This window comes from Phocoena phocoena, chromosome 1 (genome assembly GCF_963924675.1).
Source record: "Phocoena phocoena chromosome 1, mPhoPho1.1, whole genome shotgun sequence".
Lineage (NCBI taxonomy): Eukaryota > Metazoa > Chordata > Mammalia > Artiodactyla > Phocoenidae > Phocoena > Phocoena phocoena.
This window is the reverse complement of record NC_089219.1, coordinates 74,651,982-74,671,181: the sequence shown is the minus strand read 5'-3', so window position 1 is coordinate 74,671,181 and position 19,200 is coordinate 74,651,982. Positions and strand designations below refer to the sequence as shown.

The 19,200-nt window shown below is 39.3% G+C and overlaps 1 protein-coding gene across 1 annotated transcript in view; it reads left to right on the top strand.

Moving 5' to 3' along the window:
• The window catches only part of SSX2IP (SSX family member 2 interacting protein), a 39,681-nt gene continuing 20,481 nt past the window's right edge, over nucleotides 1-19,200 (top strand). Inside the window, exons 1-4 of the mRNA XM_065878817.1 lie at nucleotides 1-152; nucleotides 17,415-17,546; nucleotides 18,139-18,308; nucleotides 18,776-18,988. Of these exons, the coding sequence (XP_065734889.1) occupies nucleotides 17,504-17,546; nucleotides 18,139-18,308; nucleotides 18,776-18,988 (426 nt within the window). The 5' untranslated portion in view covers nucleotides 1-152; nucleotides 17,415-17,503. The remainder of the gene's footprint in view (nucleotides 153-17,414; nucleotides 17,547-18,138; nucleotides 18,309-18,775; nucleotides 18,989-19,200) is intronic.

Here is a 19,200-nt window from a genome sequence, read left to right as displayed (position 1 = left end):
CGGCGGGGGGCGGGCGGGAGGGCGCGGAGGTGAGCACCGGCACCTGGCGCGGCGCCCCGCTTCTCTGCGGGAGGCTCGGCGCGGCCGTTGGGGCCGTTGGAGGAGGAAGGCGAGCGGTGACCCCCGGCCGCGCCTGGAGGAGGAGGTGGGAGGTAGGTGCCAGCTCGGGGACAGCTCCCGCTGGCGGTCGCAGCGCTAAGCCCCAAATCCTATCGGGGATGGAGAGAGGGTGGCGCTTGGCGTGGGATGACGAGCGAAGCGGGGACGTGGGGGAGGAGGGGATGGCCAGTTTGGGGCTGAGGTGTCCGCTTAGCAGAGGTTGCGGGACTCGCGGGCTTGGGGGATTGTTAGCTCGAGCCGCAGGGGACAGCCGTTAGAATGAGTTGCTGGTGGCCCGTGGCCACTGCAGAGGAAGAGAACCCCGCCAGCGGTCTAGTTAAAAGACCTGGGGAAGAATTTACATCATCTACAGGCAGGCATGTGTGAGAATATTTTGGTGTAGAATTTTGTGGTAAAGTACAGTAAACTGAATTGTGAGCTCCCCGCTCTCTTTCGAGCCTATGCTGATCGCCCAGTTATGCAAGTCACTTGGGCCCAGGAAATGGAATCTGCTAAATAATTTGTTCTCAGCACGTTTATATAATGTGGGGATCTTTAAGTTATTACCCCATTTCAAGGTCCGTAGTTGTGATTGCCGAGTTATCATTACTTGCAACGGGGATAATAGTTTTTGTTGAATCTGAGACTATTGACATATCCCTTTTCTGGACCCCATAATGGGGTGACGATTAGAAGAGGCACTCCTCCCAAGGGTGGTTCGGTGGTGTAAGAGGCGCTGCCTGGAATTCGAAATTGCTGGGCTCCCCTAACAGTTCGGATTAGAGTCTAGATCTAGAGTTGGCTGTGATTGATGGGAGCCTTGGAATCCTTCATGACTCAGGAGGGATTGGTTTACTGTTTAAGTAGGAGAAAATTCTGGTAGCCTTGATCCTGAACTGAAAAGGTAGGTATGACTTGACATATTTAGGGGACTGAGCAAAATTTGAAAAAATTAGAGATCGGGACAGAGAAAAAAAAATGCCTTTAAAGTTTAAGTCAAGCTATCTCGAAATTTAGGAGTTTGAGGTAGATTTACGAATTTGGATTCAGTCAGCAAAACTTAATCCATCAGATCTCCTGTCATAGAGCTATCATAACCTACAGATCTAGGGAGCTTTGGTTATTCATTCAAATTAAACAAGTAAAAGCTAGTAACTAGTTTGATGCTTTCTTCTGCCTGCTGTCAGTGAAAGTTTCTCAAACAAAATGGTTCTGTGAAGAGAGGATGAGGAACTGATAGTTAAAATGAAGGCTCTTTTGGTGGCTTGCTGGACCTCTTCAGCCAAGTCATTTTATATCCTTCCTTCCCCCATCTGTACAATGAAGATAATAAAGGCCCAGGATTAAGTAACATGGGTGAAGCAGCTTGAAGATAACTGTGAAGACTTAGTTATTCTAGGATGAAATGTGAAGATCTCCTCCTAACACATTGTGCCTTGTGACAGGACTTGTTAAAGCACATTGCGTTCCAGACGTGCTGAGGCAGTGTATGAGAAAAAGAAAATGTTAACAGTTCAGATGATTTGCCTAAGGCCTCAAGGCTGACACATTATATTCTTGGGCTGTCTGAAAACCTGACATAGCTTCTCTTTGACCAAGCTAGCTGTGACTCAGGTTTTATAAAGGTAAATATTTGAGTGCCTTCAATGTGGTATGCACCTAGAGATAAAAAGATGAAAAAGATGCTGCCCCAGAATTGTGTCATTTTAATTCATTTCACACACTTAAATTGGAGCACTTCCAAAGCCTTTTAAGTGATGTTTTTTCATATCTTTTACCAATAGTTGTAAACATGCCTTATTGGTTTGACTGGGTCATAAAGAGGTTTTGGTAGTCCTTGGGTCTCTTTTGTGTGTTTGGTGATGGTGCTCGTGATTAGCTGGTGTGAAGGTACAAGTTATCTTGAATTCATGAGTTTTGGGGATGAGACAGAATAGAAAAGTGCACCATTCATTGTCAGTAGTGGAAAGCTACCTAAAATCTTTACTTTTGATAATTGATCAGTATTATGACCAGTATTATATAGTTCCTGCAGATTTACTGAATTATGCTTCAATGATTTACTCTTTTAATAAACATTTATTAAACACTTACTGAGCCTCTACTTGCCAGATCTGAGGATGAAAAATATCAGTGTTGCCTTGTGAAGTTTGTTTTTAGGAAATGTACAGTATAGTAAGGGAGAGAGCGAAAATGAAAATTGCGAATATGAGAAGGCTTTAAAAAAGAATTTCAGGACTTCCCTGGTGGCGCAGTGGTTAAGAATCCGCATGCCAATGCAGGGGACACGGGTTTGAGCCCTGGTCCGGGAGGATCCCACATGCCGTGGAGCAACTAAGCCCGTGCGCCACAACTACTGAGCCCTTGTGCCACAGCTAGTGAAGCCCGTGCGCCTAGAGTCCGTGCTCCACAACAAGAGAAGCCACCGCAATGAGAAGCCCGCACACCGCAACAAAGAATAGCCCCTGCTAACCGCAACTAGAGAAAACCTGTGTGCAGCAATGAAGACCCGACACAGCCAAAATAAATAAATAAATTTATTTTTTTTAAAAGTAATGATGATTAAAAAAAAGAATTTCAGTTGTCTTGATGGAGGAGGAGACGTTCACCCGATGAACACATATGTTGCAATGGACCATTGAAGAAGTATAGGTGGTTTGGTAGTTGGGACCAGGTAGAGTGGGTTAAGGTTAAGGTTGGAGAGCAGGGCTATGACCTTTGACTAGTAGGTGATAGGGAATCTTTAAAGGGTTTTATCCAGGGGAATTATATTTCATTTTTACTTCAGAAGGGTATTTCCACCAAAATCAGTAAATTGCGTGGTGCATAGACGATCCAAGTAATATCTGAGGCAGAACAGTCCTACACAGCGATTAAAAACTTTAATAATATGTTATTGAAGCCCCCAGAAACTTCAGAAAAGTAAAAATGATTATTCATACAACCAACCTTTACTGAGAATCTTTCTTTTTATAATTGTGGTATAATTGACATGTAACAGTGTATTAGTTTCAGGTGTACAACATAATTTGATATTTGTGTATACTGCGAAATGGTTACTGCAGTAAGTCTAGTATCTTCTACTTTTACGATTGAGGGAATAGAGATACAAAGACAAATAAGATACACTCCCATTTTCAAGTAACTTGCAGTTCAGTAGGAGAAATGACACAGTTGTAATGCAGTGCTGAATCTGAGTGTCATAAGAGACATAAAAATGTCAGATCTTAGCAATGTATGATTCTGAGATGAGAGAAGACACAAATTCTTTCAAATTGAAAATAAGTTCTTGAACAGATATTAAACTTTGGCCGGTTAAACAGTCAGTACAGTCTTAACTATAACATTTACAGTTCTCATCTATTAACCCTCACTTCACACATTGCCCACCCTCCCTCTTACTCTTTTGTGTGAAATTTGGGGCTTGACTACTATACTGCTAGCTGAGACCTCAGCAAGTACCGTTATCTTCTCTGTGCCTTAGTTGTCTCATTTGTAAATTAGGAATAGTAATACCTACTTCATAGGTTTGCAAGGATTGAATAAGAAAACATGTTAATATCCAGAACAGTGCATGGAAAAACACTTTACATCTTTTGAGCACTTAATATTTCTATTTGACATAAAAATGCTGTAATTGAATAAGAACTAACTTAAAGACAGGATTTTTTCTTTTTTTTAAGAGTCACTCATGGATCTATCCCTGAGTATCAGGCAAAGCCTCTACATTCAGAAAAGCTAAATATATTCTGTTAAACTCTGCTTCTCGAACAAGTGACCTTTGTTTATTATCTCCTTTTCTTATTTGCTGATCACTTTTCTGAAATCTGATTTCCATTTTTACCCCTCAGCTTTGTCATACAGTCACTAATTACCAAATCCAATGTAATGTTCTATTTAGCTCTTGCCCTTTTTATGGCATTTGTTGCTGTTCATCACTTCCTCCTCTTTAAAACTATTTTCCTTGGCTTTCCTAAAACTCCCCCCGCCCCTGGATTTTTATGTCCTACATCTAGGTCACCTGCACTCACCTGTTACATGTTGATGTTCTTTAGGGTTCTTTCTGCTGCCCCTCTTTTTCTGTGTAGATTCAGCTATCACATGTATGCTGATGACTCCTAAATCTGCCCTGATGTCTTGATCTCCAGGCCCTAGAGTTTATCTCCATTTGAATGTCTCATAAGGGCATATATAAGCCCAATGAGTTCTACATGGAGCTTTATAGCTCCACTCACTTAACCAAACCCACTGGTAACCTTAATCCTCTGTTCTCTTTACCTGTGCGACACTGTTATCTGTCTAGTACCAAAGACAGATTTTTATATGAGAGAATAAATGCCTCCCTTTTGTATACTTGTCACCATGTTTGTCGGCCCCACTTCTGAAGTATTCCATATCCATCCTTCATTGTCCTCATTGTCACTGGCTAAGTTAGCCAGCCAACCCCTGACCATTAATTGCTCTGTGCCGTAATATTTTTGGGCCAGACCTGCTGAAAACGGGACCTATTTTGGAAACATAATGTGGGAGGAGATTTCTAGAATAATATTGTTCTAAAAGAATTGAGTTTAATGAGTGGCTAGTAGATATTTGTAACCCGCCATTGCATATACACTCGGCCCTCCATATCCACAGATTCAACCAACCGTGGATTGAATTCAGTCATTTGAATTGAACCCAGATTGGTTGAACCCTTGGCTGTGAAACCTGTGGATAAGGAGGGCTGACTGTATTCATTGTACTGTACTGTCATTTTATATAAGAGACTTGAGCCGCCTCAGATGTTGGTATTCACGGGGGCTCCTGAAACCAATCCGTTTTGGAAACTGAGGGATGACTGTACTTTTTACCTGAGAGTTCGTATTGTTTAGGTTATAAAGTAGTTTAGGTTATAGAGGACACAGTCTTGAGTTTGTCAGTCTTTTGCCAGTTGATTTTAGTCTGGTTGTTTGTGCTTCCTATCTAAAAGATGGCACCTTCAGCATGATTCTTTCTACAGGTGCCCTCGGAGAAATAGTGGGCTTGGTTCCAGACCACTACAGTTTTGTGAATATTGCAATAAAGTGAGTCACATGAATTTTTTGGTTTCCCAGTGCATATAAAAGTTATGTTTACACTATATTATAGTCTGTTAAGTATGCAGTAGCATTATGGCTAAAAAACAATGTACATACCTTAATTAAAAAATAATTTATTGCTAAAAAATGCTATTATCTGAGTCTTCAGCGAATCCTAATCTTTTGCAGTAGTAACATCAAGGATCACTGACTGCAGTTCACCATACAAGTACAATAATAATGAAAAAGTTTGACATATTGTAGGAATTACCAAAATGTGGACAGAGACATGAAGTGAGCAAATACTGTTGTGAAAAACGGTGCAGATAGACTTTTTTGTTGCAGAGTTGCCACAAACCTTCAATTTGTAAACACAATATCTGCAAAGCACAGTAAAGCAAAGTACGGTGAATGTGGTATGCTTGTATTCTGTATCCAAGTTTTAGAAATCTCCTCCTATGTAGGATCTAGCATGTGAAAGCAAGAAAACTTTTTAGAAATCATCAATAAATACAGTCTATCATCAGCTGTGTTATTTTATAATGAGGAGATGGGCTCAGAGGATTTATATCATTTGTTCCAGGCACTTAAAAAAATTATTTATTTATTTATTTACTTATTTATTTCTGGCTGCATTGGGTCTTCACTGCTGCACATGGGCTTTCTCTAGTTTCTCTAGTTGCGGCGAGCGGGGGCTACTCTCTATTGTGGTGAGCAGGCTTCTAATTGTGGTGGCTTCTCTTGTTGCGGAGCTCAAGCTCTAGGCACACGGGCTTCAGTAGTTGTGGCATGTGGGCTCAGCAGTTGTGGCTCGCAGGCTCAGTAGTTGTAGTTTGGGGGCTCTAGAGCGCGGGCTCAGCAGTTGTGGCACACGGGCTTAGTTGCTCCGCGGCACGTGGGATCTTCCTGGACCAGGGATCACCCCGTGTCCCCTGCATTGGCAGGCGGATTCTTAACCACTGTGCCACCAGGGAAGTCCCTCCAGGCACTTTTTGAGTATCAAGAGGAGCTCGGGGTTTGTTAGGCTTTGGAATCAAATACAGACATACCTCTTTTTATTATGCTTCACTTTATTCTGTTTTTTATAAATAGAAGGTCTTGGGCAACCCTGTGTTGTCAGATGATGGTTAACATGTTTTAGCAGTGAAGTATTTTTTAAGTAAGGCATGTACATCGTTTTTTTCAGGCATAATGTTATTGTACATGTAATAAACTACAGTGTAATGTAAACATAACTTTTATATGCAGTGGGAAACCAAAAAATTTGTGTGACTTGCTCTATTGTGGTGATCTGGAACCAAACCACAGTATCTCCAAGGTATGGCTGTACCTAATCTTTATTCTTACCTTGCAGGAAAAACAGCTGGGTTTTCCTTTCTATCTTCCAGGTTTGCAACTGGGTAAGGTATCTAACCTCCCTGAGCTTCATGTTTTTCCATCAGTAAAGTAGTGTTATATCTACTCCTTCCTAGGGCTGTTGTAGGGGTGAGTGACGTGGCTGGTGAATACATCTGGCAGGTAGTAAAGGCTCAGAGCAGCAGTTCTTCTCTCCTACCAGCTTCACATAATTAGCTAGAACAGAAGTTCTTAATTCCCTGTCCTTGATCCTTGGCAAATCTGTGGATGGCTTCACGGATCCTCTGAAACTGTGGCCAAAACTGCCTGTTTTTGTACTTTTAAGTGGGAGGCTCAGAGGCTTTGAACTCTGTGACCCAAAACAACTTAACCTCTGGGTTGGCTGTCATCAGGCCTAGAACCCCAGGGCTCTTGATGCCTCATAGCCAGACTGGGTAGAATTTAGAATTGCTTGAAATATTTAAGGAACTTTGTGTGTGTGTGTGTGTGTGTGTGTGTGTGTCTGTGTGTGATTTCTTGGTCCCACCCCAAGTTTCTGAATCTGTAGGTCTGAAATGGGACTTGAAAATTTGCATTTTTAACAAGTTCTCAGGTGCTATTGTTGAGGCCTATAACCAGTGATTGAATTTGGGCTAAATCATTGAAAAAACTGTTACAGATACATGATTACATTATCACAGAACAGATTCATGAATTACGTTTAGTTTCTTTGTTATTTCCATTGCCTTTAGTAAATGTCATTACCTTTCACCTAATTTTGAGAATGAAATACCAATAAATGACAATTGTTTTTTAAATTTTATTTGGACTTCTTAGCTGACTTTCAACTTTACAAAGTTAGCTTAATGTGCTTTTTTTTTTTTTTTTTTCCTTAATCCTCTTTTAAGAATGATTGCTGCAATTCCTCCCTCTGCCCTGGAAGAATTTGAAGCTGGTATACTGTCTCTAAATTATCATGCTCTTGATTGATACATCTAATTGCCTTCCTGCTTCTCTAAGCTGGCATCACTCAAGACTCATTTGAAAGCCTTTCTAAGTCACAGCATGGCTAAAGTGTTGATTCTTGTCTGTCATAATATTACAGTAGAATACCTCACACTAATACATCATTGAACTTAGTTGACATTCATTCAGCAAACGTTACTGGGTTCCATACTGACACCTCACACCAAAGCAGGGTACAAACAATATGCTGACAGGCTTGCTGACCAGGAATGCAGCTTAGGTGGTGGGAGAGAAGTTTCATTACAGTTAGATCTGTACTACAGGGTTAATGCAAAGTGTTCTGGAAGCACAAAGAGAAGGGATGGCAGTTTGGGGACAGCCTGACAATTTGGGCTCTATATATATATTGACTAGATTTTTCAAAAAATTTTTTGAATTTCTGTAACATTTAATATTTTGTCTGCTTTTATACAGTTCACATTCCAGTGATGCAATTGGAATAATACTATTGGATTATCCTTTAGTCTCAAGGCGAGGTCGGAGAGAGGCAAGAACCTGTGTGTGTGCTGGGTTTGAGAAAGCAGCTCACGTATTGTGTATTCCTTCCTCTCGTACAATAAAGATAGTAGGGTGTGTAGTTAAATGTGCTCTACTCTTATGGTTTGATTCTTGACTTTGTCATATTCTAGCTATGTGACCTTGGGCAAGAAAGCTGTCTGGACTTCAGTTTCCTCATCTGTAGTGGGGTGAAATGATTATTTGAGTTATTGAATCAGTTAATACGTGTAAAATGCTTTAAATTTACTTGTTTCAAGTAAACCGTTTATGCTTAATTATTCTTAAAATTAGGTAGAATCTCATTTGATAAACGTGGTTGTGAAGACAGTGTGTGTACATTCTGCTATAAAAATGTGAAGAAAATTTTAATATAAATAGCTGTATTCAATTCTCATATTAGGTCCCATGAGAAATGTAAAAATCGTAATTAATAGAACTGAAGATTCTTTAAAGATCATGTAGCTCGACCTCCTGAATTTACAGATGTGGAAACTGAAAACCAAAGAAATCATGGCCTGCTCAAGGTTGCTCAGTGTATGATGGAAGTGGCTGTGGGAACCGTGGTCCCTGGCTCTTGTCTGGGGCTCTTTCAGAGCCTCGTGCAGCTTCCCTGAGGTGGCAGTGCCCTGAAAAAATGAGTTTAATTGGAGAGCCAAGACCAGAACAGATGAAGACATGAGCAGGAAGAAGTCATTGTGTAATGAAATGCCGGACGGTGTGGCGTAGGCTCTAAGAACATAATGTCTCACTTCACCAGCTGCGCTCCTGAAGCAGAGAAACACACTTTAGTAGCTGCTTGAGTCACAGAAGGTTGCTAGATTGAGAGCATTCTTTTTTGAAAAGAATGTTAATAGTTATAAATCAAAATCAGCCTCCCTCTTCTTTCTTCGCACTGTGTTTAGATTGTAACTGAGCTGGAGGAAGGGTCCACCTTTGCCAGGCCAGCCAGTACTCTTGTATCTTCACTCTTTGCATCACTGGGGGGGAAGCCTCCCTGATGGGCTGACTCCCCACAGACATGCTCTGACATGGCCAGGGTCAGTGTGAAGGCTGCAGCACCCTTGCCCACTCGTATGTGTGAACACAGGGCGGGGGCGGGCTAGGTGCTAGAAGTGTGATTGATCGATGGGGGGCATGTTTATTATTTGTCTACACTGATATTTCCACTTTTAGAGGGCAGGGGTGCTACTGTCTGGGATGGAGGTGGCAGTGCATCCATACACATTGTCTTAGTAACTGTGCCTGAATCCACTGCCTCTAAAAGTTTTACAAAATAATAAGTGCCCTAGAACATTCCAGCGGTATAAAGGTGTGCTGTAGAAGAAGTGAAAACGCTGGCCCACCTCTCACTACGCCCGAACGTCCCATTCCCCAGGAATGTCCTTGGGAACAGTTTGTAACCTTTCCACACCTTTCTCCTAAATATATTTAGATAGTTTGATTTAGCAAAAGGTGGTGATCAAACTATTCTTGTTTTTCATAACATTTTTTTTCATGCTATACGTGCAGGTCTGCTTCACTGAGATTGTATCCCTCAGCCCAAAGGGAAACGCATGAAATATTTTGCCGCAATTTGCGTCTTCACACTATTTTGCCCAACTGGGAGATACGATCTCATGAGTGGTGGCAGGAGATACTGTTCCTGGGCCTCTCATCCATGAAGCAGCAACACACGATAGTTAAGAGAATGGACTCTGGAGTGTGGGATGGGGAATATCCCCTGGCTCTGCCACTTGCCAGCTGCGTGACCTTGGGCAAATTATCTAACCTTTCTGTGCCTCAGTTCCCTTATCTCTGAAAAGGAAATGATGTGATAACATGTAGGGTTGTTGTGAAGGTTGCCTTCATGAAGTATGTATGTAAGTATGTAAAGCGTTTAGAACAGCACCTGGCACGTGTTTGTTAGATCAGCCCCCTAGGTATTCTGTACTTAGTTTTTCACCCCTTACCCCATTAAATACCTATAACCACCCTACAGAGTAGATAGTATCACCCTGTTTTCCAGGTGAGGAAACCAGCTCGGACAGGATATGACCAGCTCGGTCAGGATACGACCTGTCCGACCCAGGCCTGTGAGGCTCACATGGTTTGCACTGTGCTCCCCAAACTGTAAATCCTCCTCAGAGCCACAGCCTCAGCAAGGGGGCAGATGATTAAAGGGATACCAGGTTTTCAGTTTCAGCCATTCAGGTATATATTAAAATTTAATTTATGAAGAAGAATTTATTTCTGTGGAAAAGAATCTGTACTATTATGCCACTCAGATGAAATCATTTGGATTTTAAATTTGTGTAAAAAGTAGGTTCTAAGAGGTTGAATTTAGTATTTATCTGTACTGATATGCATAGACGAATGGTTTTGTATTAGATGGCAGAGGTATTTGTAATGGAATTGAAAGCTATAGTCTCCTTTGGAACAAAATTATAGTAGAAGGTGGTAATTTTTTAAGTAATCATAATGTATTTGGTTTTTGAGAATAATAACATCTATTAAAGTACGCAGATAACTAAATTCTTAAGTTTTATGACTGAATTTGTAAGGACTAATGTTTAAAGACTAAGTTTTAACAATTTTATTTTCTTAACCCAACAGTTGGGTAACTCTAACTTTGTGAGAGTTTAGCAAAGACTTTAGTTGGTTATTTGTGAAAAATCCTGTGTAATATTTAGAAGTCCAGATGGTATCATGTTACTACTTTCCTGTATAATGAAAAAACTATTATTTTCTGATACTTGATTGAAGTTTGTTTTAGAATTCTGATTAGATAGGCAGTTGTGCCTTCTCAAGTTTGAACTTCAAGTGAACTTGAAAAGAACACTTAAAATAGTGTACTGTATGAAGGAAATCTTGTAATCAAGACATCACTTAAACGTTTCTGCCAAGCTCTCTTTCCGTGGGTAGAAGTGTTAGGAGAGATTTGGGGGATGATGAGTAGTACTTTTCTCTAAAGGACTCACATCTTGTGCATCTTTTCCATTGCTGTTTCATTTATCCACTTCTGCTTGCTGGAATGAATGTGCTAATTTATCATCAGTTATTTACTTGGGTATTTGTTGATTATTCTATTAAGATGCGCGGCGGGTATAGAAATGGAGAATGTGACTAAAGAGTCTAACTAGGAAAGATGAAATAAACTAAGGAGGACCTAGAGAATAGAGTTTAATGGCCTGTGTGGAGGGGATGATGGTGGGTGAGCTGTGCTTTGAAGAAGCGTTAGTTTAGGGGCAGGTGAAAGAAGAAAGCACCTGTGGAGCACACAGGCTGGAGTGAGTGTGCCGTATGTGGGACTCAGTTCCTTTTATAAACATCTGCTGAGCGCCTGCTGTGTTTCAGGAGCTGTGTGTACAAAGATGAATACATTCCCCACCCTGTAGAAGTTCATAAACTAGTTTGGGAGACATCCAGCTATAATAATATGGAGGGAGTTGTTGTAATACTGCATGATATCATTGTCATATACCTGATGGTTTGCTTTTGTAGTGCATGGTATCACTTTAGTTATGTTTCAGCAAGAAACATGTAATTATGGAAGGGACTCAGAAATGTAATATATATATGTAAATATATATAAAAACTTACGTTATCTATTGCTGCATAACAAATTACTCCAGAGTTTAGCAGCTTAAAACAACTGGCCTTTATCTCCCAATTTTTGTCCATTGGGAATCTGGGTGCCACTTTGCTGGGTGCCTGTGGCTCAGGGTCTCTCACTAGGCTGCCTGTAGGTGTTGACCGAGACTGCAGGCATCTCAAGGCTTGACTGGGGAGGATCTACTTCCAGACTCACTCGCCTGGCTCCTGGCCGGCCTCAGGTCCTCACTGGCTGCTGGCTGGAGACATTGGTTCCTTGCCACATCAGCCTTTCGTGGGGCTGCTCACAACATGACAGCTGTGACAGCTTGCTTTCCCTTGAAAGAGGGATCTAAGATACAGTGAGTGAGAAATGACCCCAAATGGAAGGCATGCCATTTTTATAACCTAATTTGGAAGTGAAATCCAGTCCCTTCTGCTTTATTCTGTTTGTTAGAAGCTAGTCACGAAATGCAGCCCACACTCAAGGAGCAGAATAACCTAAAGGTGTGTACAGGACTAACTGGGGGCCATCCTAAAGGCTGCCTGCCCCAAAATTCTATAAGCAGTTAATATATCTTGAGCAACCCTGAATCTTTGGGGTAGAAGGAAGAAGAAGAACCAGGCAAGGAACTTTTCTGTTGGAAAAAAAACGTATAATTAACCTGAATCACAAATGTTCTTGCTAAAGATCCGTAAACTTAGTTTTGATGTTGTCTTAATATTTATTCCAGGAATAAATGGTAAAATGAGTTAATTCCACCCTCATTAAACTTTCTGTGGAAGTGATCTCATTTCTGGGAGTTGTTTTTATGCCTTTTTAAAGCGAAGTAATCATAGATGAGAAAAAAGCTATTGTTTGTGGCATAGCAGAGAAGTTTACAAGTGTACCTCAATTTAAGTAGTAGGTAAGGTCCTTTAAGAATTGTGTGTTCTTAGTGGAATCATTTAGAATGAATTATAGGAACTCAGTCTTTTAAAGAACCTTGATGGAAATCTTTTATTATATTCTACTTTTAACAGAGCTAGATTAATTGATTGTGTGTACGGTGTTGAAAGGTTGAATGGTAGAGAGAAAAGAAGCACAGTTTTGAAGACTGTGATTTGTGTCCAGGCTTCACAACCAATTAGAAGTGTGACCTCAGGCAATCCTGTTGACTTCCCTGAGCTCAAGTTTACTGTCTGTAATATAGATAAATACATATGAAAGAAAATACTTTGACATGAAGAGTGATAGTTTTTTTTTTTTTTTTGAAACTTACTAAAATCTTCATTTTCTTTCAGAAACAGTATAATTATGTTCAAATGTCATACTGCTTCCCAATTTTCTGTCAGGATCCTAACCTAGAAAATGCTACTCGGTAATTCTTAAGTTCAGCATAATCATTTTACTCAGAAAAGACGAGAGTACCCTTGCTTATTTTACACTCAAGTATGTAACGTTGTACTTGGGGCCTATGGCAACATAGAGGCATGCCAAAGTAGTTCTTCAGAAATAGTGAGATAACATTTTTCCTGAAGTAATTGCCATTTTACTGAATTAGTACGATTTTCTGTTATGAAGATTTACTGGAATGTACTTGAGAGAAATACTTGGAACAGGGAAGTTTATTATATGCTTATATACATGTTATCCACTAGGAGGGAAAAAAACTGTGTCTTTCTGATGTGTCGAATAGGAGATAAAATTCTTACTTATGGATTACTTTATAGATTTTTTTCCTTTAATTTATTTCAAGATTGTTCCCCTTCAATCTTGGATGAATGAAATGACTTTTACAGGTTGTTTAAATCCTTTAATCTTCAGGTTTCGCTCATAAAGTTCACTCATTATTTTGGGAATTTGGGCAGCTACTCTAATTCATGGTATATAGAGAGAATTGGGGGTTACAGATTACTTGAACCAAAGCACAATTAACTGTTAACTGTTTTCCTTTCTTCTTCTGTGATGAACCTATAGTAACAGTGCTAGCATAACCAACCTTGTTTTTTACATGACTTGTCGTGGATAATCATGTCCACTATATAATGGTTTGCTATGACATGAGTAATATGTAATAATAATAATTTTTATATAAAATATGGAACTTAATTCCGTGTGCCAGCACCAAGCTTTAATGGAGTCCTCCATGGCTGCTTTTAAAGCTTTCAAGTTGAAAGGGACTTGTGATGGTATTAGGTTTATGCAAAGCAGAGATACTTCTGTTATCTTTCTTATTTTGCTTTTGAAATTAATATTGACTTATTTTAATATAACATAATAGTTTGTAACCTTCATCAATGAAATTTTAGCTATGATTGAGCTAGAATAGAATACTTTGCTTAAATTAGTCTCTTGGTTTTGGGATGCATATTGATGAGTCTTAAGTCTCTGTTCTTAGAAAGACTGGTTGGGTAACTTTTCTTTTATCACAAGCCTCATTGTGTGTAATTTGGTGCCTCATTGAACAGAAGAGGATACATAGAAACTTTTTAAATGGTGTGAAATTATATACTCTTCCTAAGTTTTGTTTCGTAGCACTTCAGAATGGAGTTTTGGTTTTCACTTTGAGCATTTAACTAGACGTGGATATTTTGCAAGGTTTTTTTGTTTTTGTTTTTTACAGGACAGGGAACAACTTACTGGTGAAACCTGTAGACGCTGGAGAACTAAATTCACAGACTGAGAGTAACTGACTTAAATTACAGTTTTAAAGTATGGATACGTAGTAGACACATATTGTGTTTAATAATCTTTCTGTATGAGGAGAAAAGGCACTTAGGCACACTGTTGTATTTTCTAGTGATGTCTGTCTCAGGTCTTCTAAGGATTTATGTTCAATCCCTATTAAGAGCAACAATGCATTTTGTTACAGGTTTTAGAATCCTGTCATTTATACCAAACCGTCAGATCTGTGTCTAAGTGATGATGATAACAACTGATATTAATTACATGTGTCCCATACGCCAGGCAATGTGCTAAATACTTTATGTGCATTATCTCGCTTAATCTTTAGGGGATAATGGCAATTTACCAGTGAGGAAGCTAGGGTTTGGAGAGGTTAAGTAACTTACCCAAAGCAGAGCCGGGTTAGAATAGTTGGATTTATTGTCCCTTGGGTACTGTTTTGCTTATAGCTAATATCTCTGAAAACCAAAAGTAAGATCATTTGTCTTTCTGGATGCAGATTCAACCTTCATCCTGCTCTTCCTGTTGCTGAAGGTACCCATTTAAGGTCACTGGGAAGCGCCAAAGAGTTCAAGGTGCTCTTCTCAAGGCACATGAGTAGCAAAATAGCAAAAGATCAGTGCCAAACTAGATAACCTTCTGTGTGTATGTGTGTGTGACATCATAATGTATTATATGACACATACAATCATTTGCACGAGTATACATTTTATGTTGCTGTGTAATCTAGGAATTATTTGTCATCTCTCTTTTGTCCTTGTTTCAATCCATCTGCAAGTCCTGAAGGTTCTATCTCCAGGACACATCCCTAATTTATCTATGTGTCTCTGCTTCCACTGTCGGAGACATAGTGCAACACCGGTCTTCTTGCCCGAACAAGAAGTTGCAGTCGCCTGAGTTCGTCAGCGCCCACTATTGCCCACCTATGATCTCACAGGGTAGATAGAGTGGCCGTAATGATCTTTTTTAAAGCCTAAAAAGAGATCACGTTGCTTTCCTGCCTAAACTGCTTTAAGAGCTTTTCATTGCAGTTTAGAGAAAATCCAGCTTTATACATCTATTCTTGCTTACTGTGCTTCAGGCGTACTGGCCACTTGTAGATTTTTAATATGTACCAAGCTCTTTCCATCTTGGGTTTTTATACATGCTGTTTCCTCCACCTGGACTCCTCTGGTCATTGACCGTCTTGTAGTTGATTCCGTATCATTTAGTTCTCAGTTCAAATATCAGCATCTCTACGCAGCCTTCCTTGACGCATCTAGATACCCCCCCACCCTAATACTCTCGTTACTGTGTTGTATTTTCTTTATTGTCATCACTCTGAGTGTGATGTTACTGTAACTTATTGCTTACTTCTTACCTGTTTCTTCCCTACCTGAATGTGGACTTCCTGAGAGCAGGGCTTCTCCTATGCCTAGAAAAGCGTGCCTGGCACATAGCAGCACAATTAAAATTTTATTGAATGAATGAAAAATTTCATGTCACTTTAACATTATATTGTGAATATTTCCCCACAGTCTTAACTATTCAGAAGAGCGGTGGTAAACTCTTGATCTACAGTCCAGATCTGGCCTAAAGACACATTTTATTTGGCTTATTAAACAGTAGTGGTGTTTGAGGTATAACTGCCATTCAGTCAAGTGTACAGCTTCATGAATCGTCCTGTTGTGTGTGCCTAAGTAGCCACCTCTCAGATCAAAGCGTAGGTGGTGCTCTGATCTCCCCCTTCCAGCTGTTCCCCCTTCCACTGGATAACTTGCATAGTTACTCTTTTTAATTAGTGTCTAATATTTAAAAATTGGGAGATTTCACATAGAAATCCAGAATTTCAACATTTCTTAAAAAATGGAAAGATGTATCAGCACGGGAATTGCTTTCTTTTTTGGCCACAATTTATTGTGGCTGGGAAGCAGCTGTCCAAAATGTTGACATGTGTTCTCCAGTTTGCCTGCAGTCTTCACCTCTCCTCTTCCTATCCCTGACCTTGAAATCAATTTCCAGTTGCTGTTTATAATTTCATTTGAATTTTTTTTTATGGTGGAGAAATAGTTACTACTTCCATTATCTCTGTAAAAAAGTAGAGGCATCAGGCTTTCCTGGCGGCGCAGTGGTTGAGAGTCCGCCTGCCGATGCAGGGGACACGGGTTTGTGCCCCGGTCCGGGAAGATCCCACATGCCGCGGAGCAGCTGGGCGCGTGAGCCATGGCCGCAGAGCCTGCGCGTCCGGAGCCTGTGCTCCACAACGGGAGAGGCCACAGCGGTGGGAGGCCCGCGTACCGGGAAAAAAAAAAAAAAAAAAGTAGAGGCATCAATGATAGACTAAAACGGTTATGTGTTTCTTAGTCTACTTTATTCATATCTTAACTTTTGTGTATGTGTTAGCCACCCTAATTCTACATGGCTGTGTTTAAAGGTTACACGGTATTCGAGCGTATAAATGTATTATTTATGTAACTAGTCTCCTACTGTGGAACATATATGTTATTTCTGGGTTTTTTTTTTTTTTTTGGTATTGTAAAGAACAATATGTAGGTGAATCTTTGTGAAAATTGTTATTTTATTAGGATAAAATTTTAAAAGAGGAATTCCTGGATCAAAATATATTTTCATTATTAAGATTTTTGATACATATTGCCAGATTGCTTGATAGTAGTACAAATTGATCTAATTTTTCTGGAGAGCAGTGTACGGGAGTATTCATTTCACTACGTCTATGCCAACACTAGGAATTGTAATTAAAAGTTTTGTTAGTATAGTTAGTAAAAACAACAAAAAATGGGAATGCTGGCCAAGAAATTTTTCATCTTTTCATCTACATAAGTAGGAATTGTACTTTAAAGGGTATAGTTTGGAAGTATTTATTAGTTAGTACAATTCTGTACCTTATATTGTGAGTCAGATCATGTACCATGTACTTTGTGTATGAAGTAATGCGAATACCTTAGTATAACTCGAGAAGCCATTTACCTTGATTCTTGCACACACACACACACACAATTATTATTATTAAGCTCTACCATGTTCTGTATGAGAGTACAGGAGAGTAAATAATGCAGAATCCATCTGTCTTGAAGTACATACAACTAATTCTTACACATTGGCTTTATATTTGCTTTCATATTTTTAATTAGATGCTGTTATTCTGTGATTTGTTTCCTAAGGAGATGCCTACATAGAAGAGTGACAGCAGCTGGGCTGAATGTTTCACTGCTGAACTGGTTCCTCAGGTATCCTGGCTCTGGCGATTGCTATGGGAGATTGGATGACTGTTACAGATCCAGGTCTGTCTTCAGGTAACTGAGTTTAGAATAGTTGTAAGCAAAAGCAGTAATTATAAAGGTTAATTTTCAATGACACTGTAATTACCAAAAATATTGAAGATGTAACTAGAGAGAGATATAAATAGTTGTAAAATATATAATTTTCATCTTCAGTAAAATTATCACGGAGAGCTAAGTATCGTGCCTGGTCAGTGGGGTTAAGTGCTTTGGCTGACTAGTTGATTACTTGAGGAGGAGACTTTTCTGCATTTGAAATAAATTCATTGGCTACTCCAGTACATTTCTCTGATTTATTCCTTTAATCACATAAACTTTGAGTGCATAGACAAGTGGGTTTTATCTATCAGTTTCATAAATCTAAAGTATTATAAAGTAAGATAGTATATTGTAGCTTAACATGCCTTTTCTAGGAGCACCACTTTATTAGTTGTATCTTTTTGGAAAAAATTATATAGTTTTCATACAAAAACCGGCTTTGTCCTAATTTGAAAAAACTTAAAAATATTTCTATAATTCAAAATCTTTGGTAATGGAGATTATGTTGTTAGCTTTGCATGCATTTTTACAAATTATTTACATAAATGCCTTTTACTGATTCTTTCAGAAAGCAAATATATCTCTCAATATACCTCAGAAACAAAGATGTCTCCATCAAGTTTATACTCACAGCAAGTGCTATGCTCTTCAATACCTTTATCAAAAAATGTGCACAGTTTTTTTAGTGCCTTCTGCACAGAAGAGAATATTGAGCAAAGTATTTCATATCTTGATCAGGTAACATGTTTTGTTTTTGTAAGAAGCAATAAATAACATAAATCATGTTATATAATAGAACATATCAAAGGTATGAGAAAAACTTGTCAAGCACAAGTACGTTACATATTGGCCCGGGACTTATATTAGATTTGCAGAGAACCTTGGTGACCATCTAGTCTAGATACACAAGGTAAACGTTTTTGTCTGGATCAGGTTGGATCCCCCCATCACCCCAGGGGCTCCTCCACGGGGAGTCTTACCCTTATTTTACTGATGCAGAAACCTAAGTGCCTTCTCCAGATCACAGGTGATTGTAGAGCAGAGGCTAAAAGAGCGCAGTTCTCTTAATTCTTTGTCCTTTGGCATAGGTGCTACTTTCTTAACTATCTCAGGTTAGTTTTCTTTCTCAGAAAAGATTTCTGTCTTTTGTTTATTTATTAAGTTGTCCGGTAACCAACTTTTAGGAAAACATTTTCTCCTACTAGGAATTGACTACTTTCGGTTTTCCTTCATTATATGAAGAATCCAAAGGTAAAGAGACAAAGAGAGGATTAAATATAGTTGCTGTTTTAAATTGTATGAATGAGCTACTTGTACTTCAGCGGAAGAACCTTCTAGCTCAGGAAAATGTGGAAACACAGAATCTGAAACTGGGAAGCGATATGGACCATTTGCAGAACTGCTATGCAAAACTTAAGGTAGAAATTACATCTCAATCTGTATTTCAATGCCATTGTTATGTAGTTTGAAACTATAAATTTTCATTGGATTTATTTAGCAAACACATTTTAGGGTTTTGTTTTTTTTAAGTTTTAGGATTTTTTTTAAACTGGAAAGTAAAACTGAATGTAATTTGTACAAATCAGTTGTGCTGCTTCCTAATACTATCTATATCGAAGGCGATGATTTT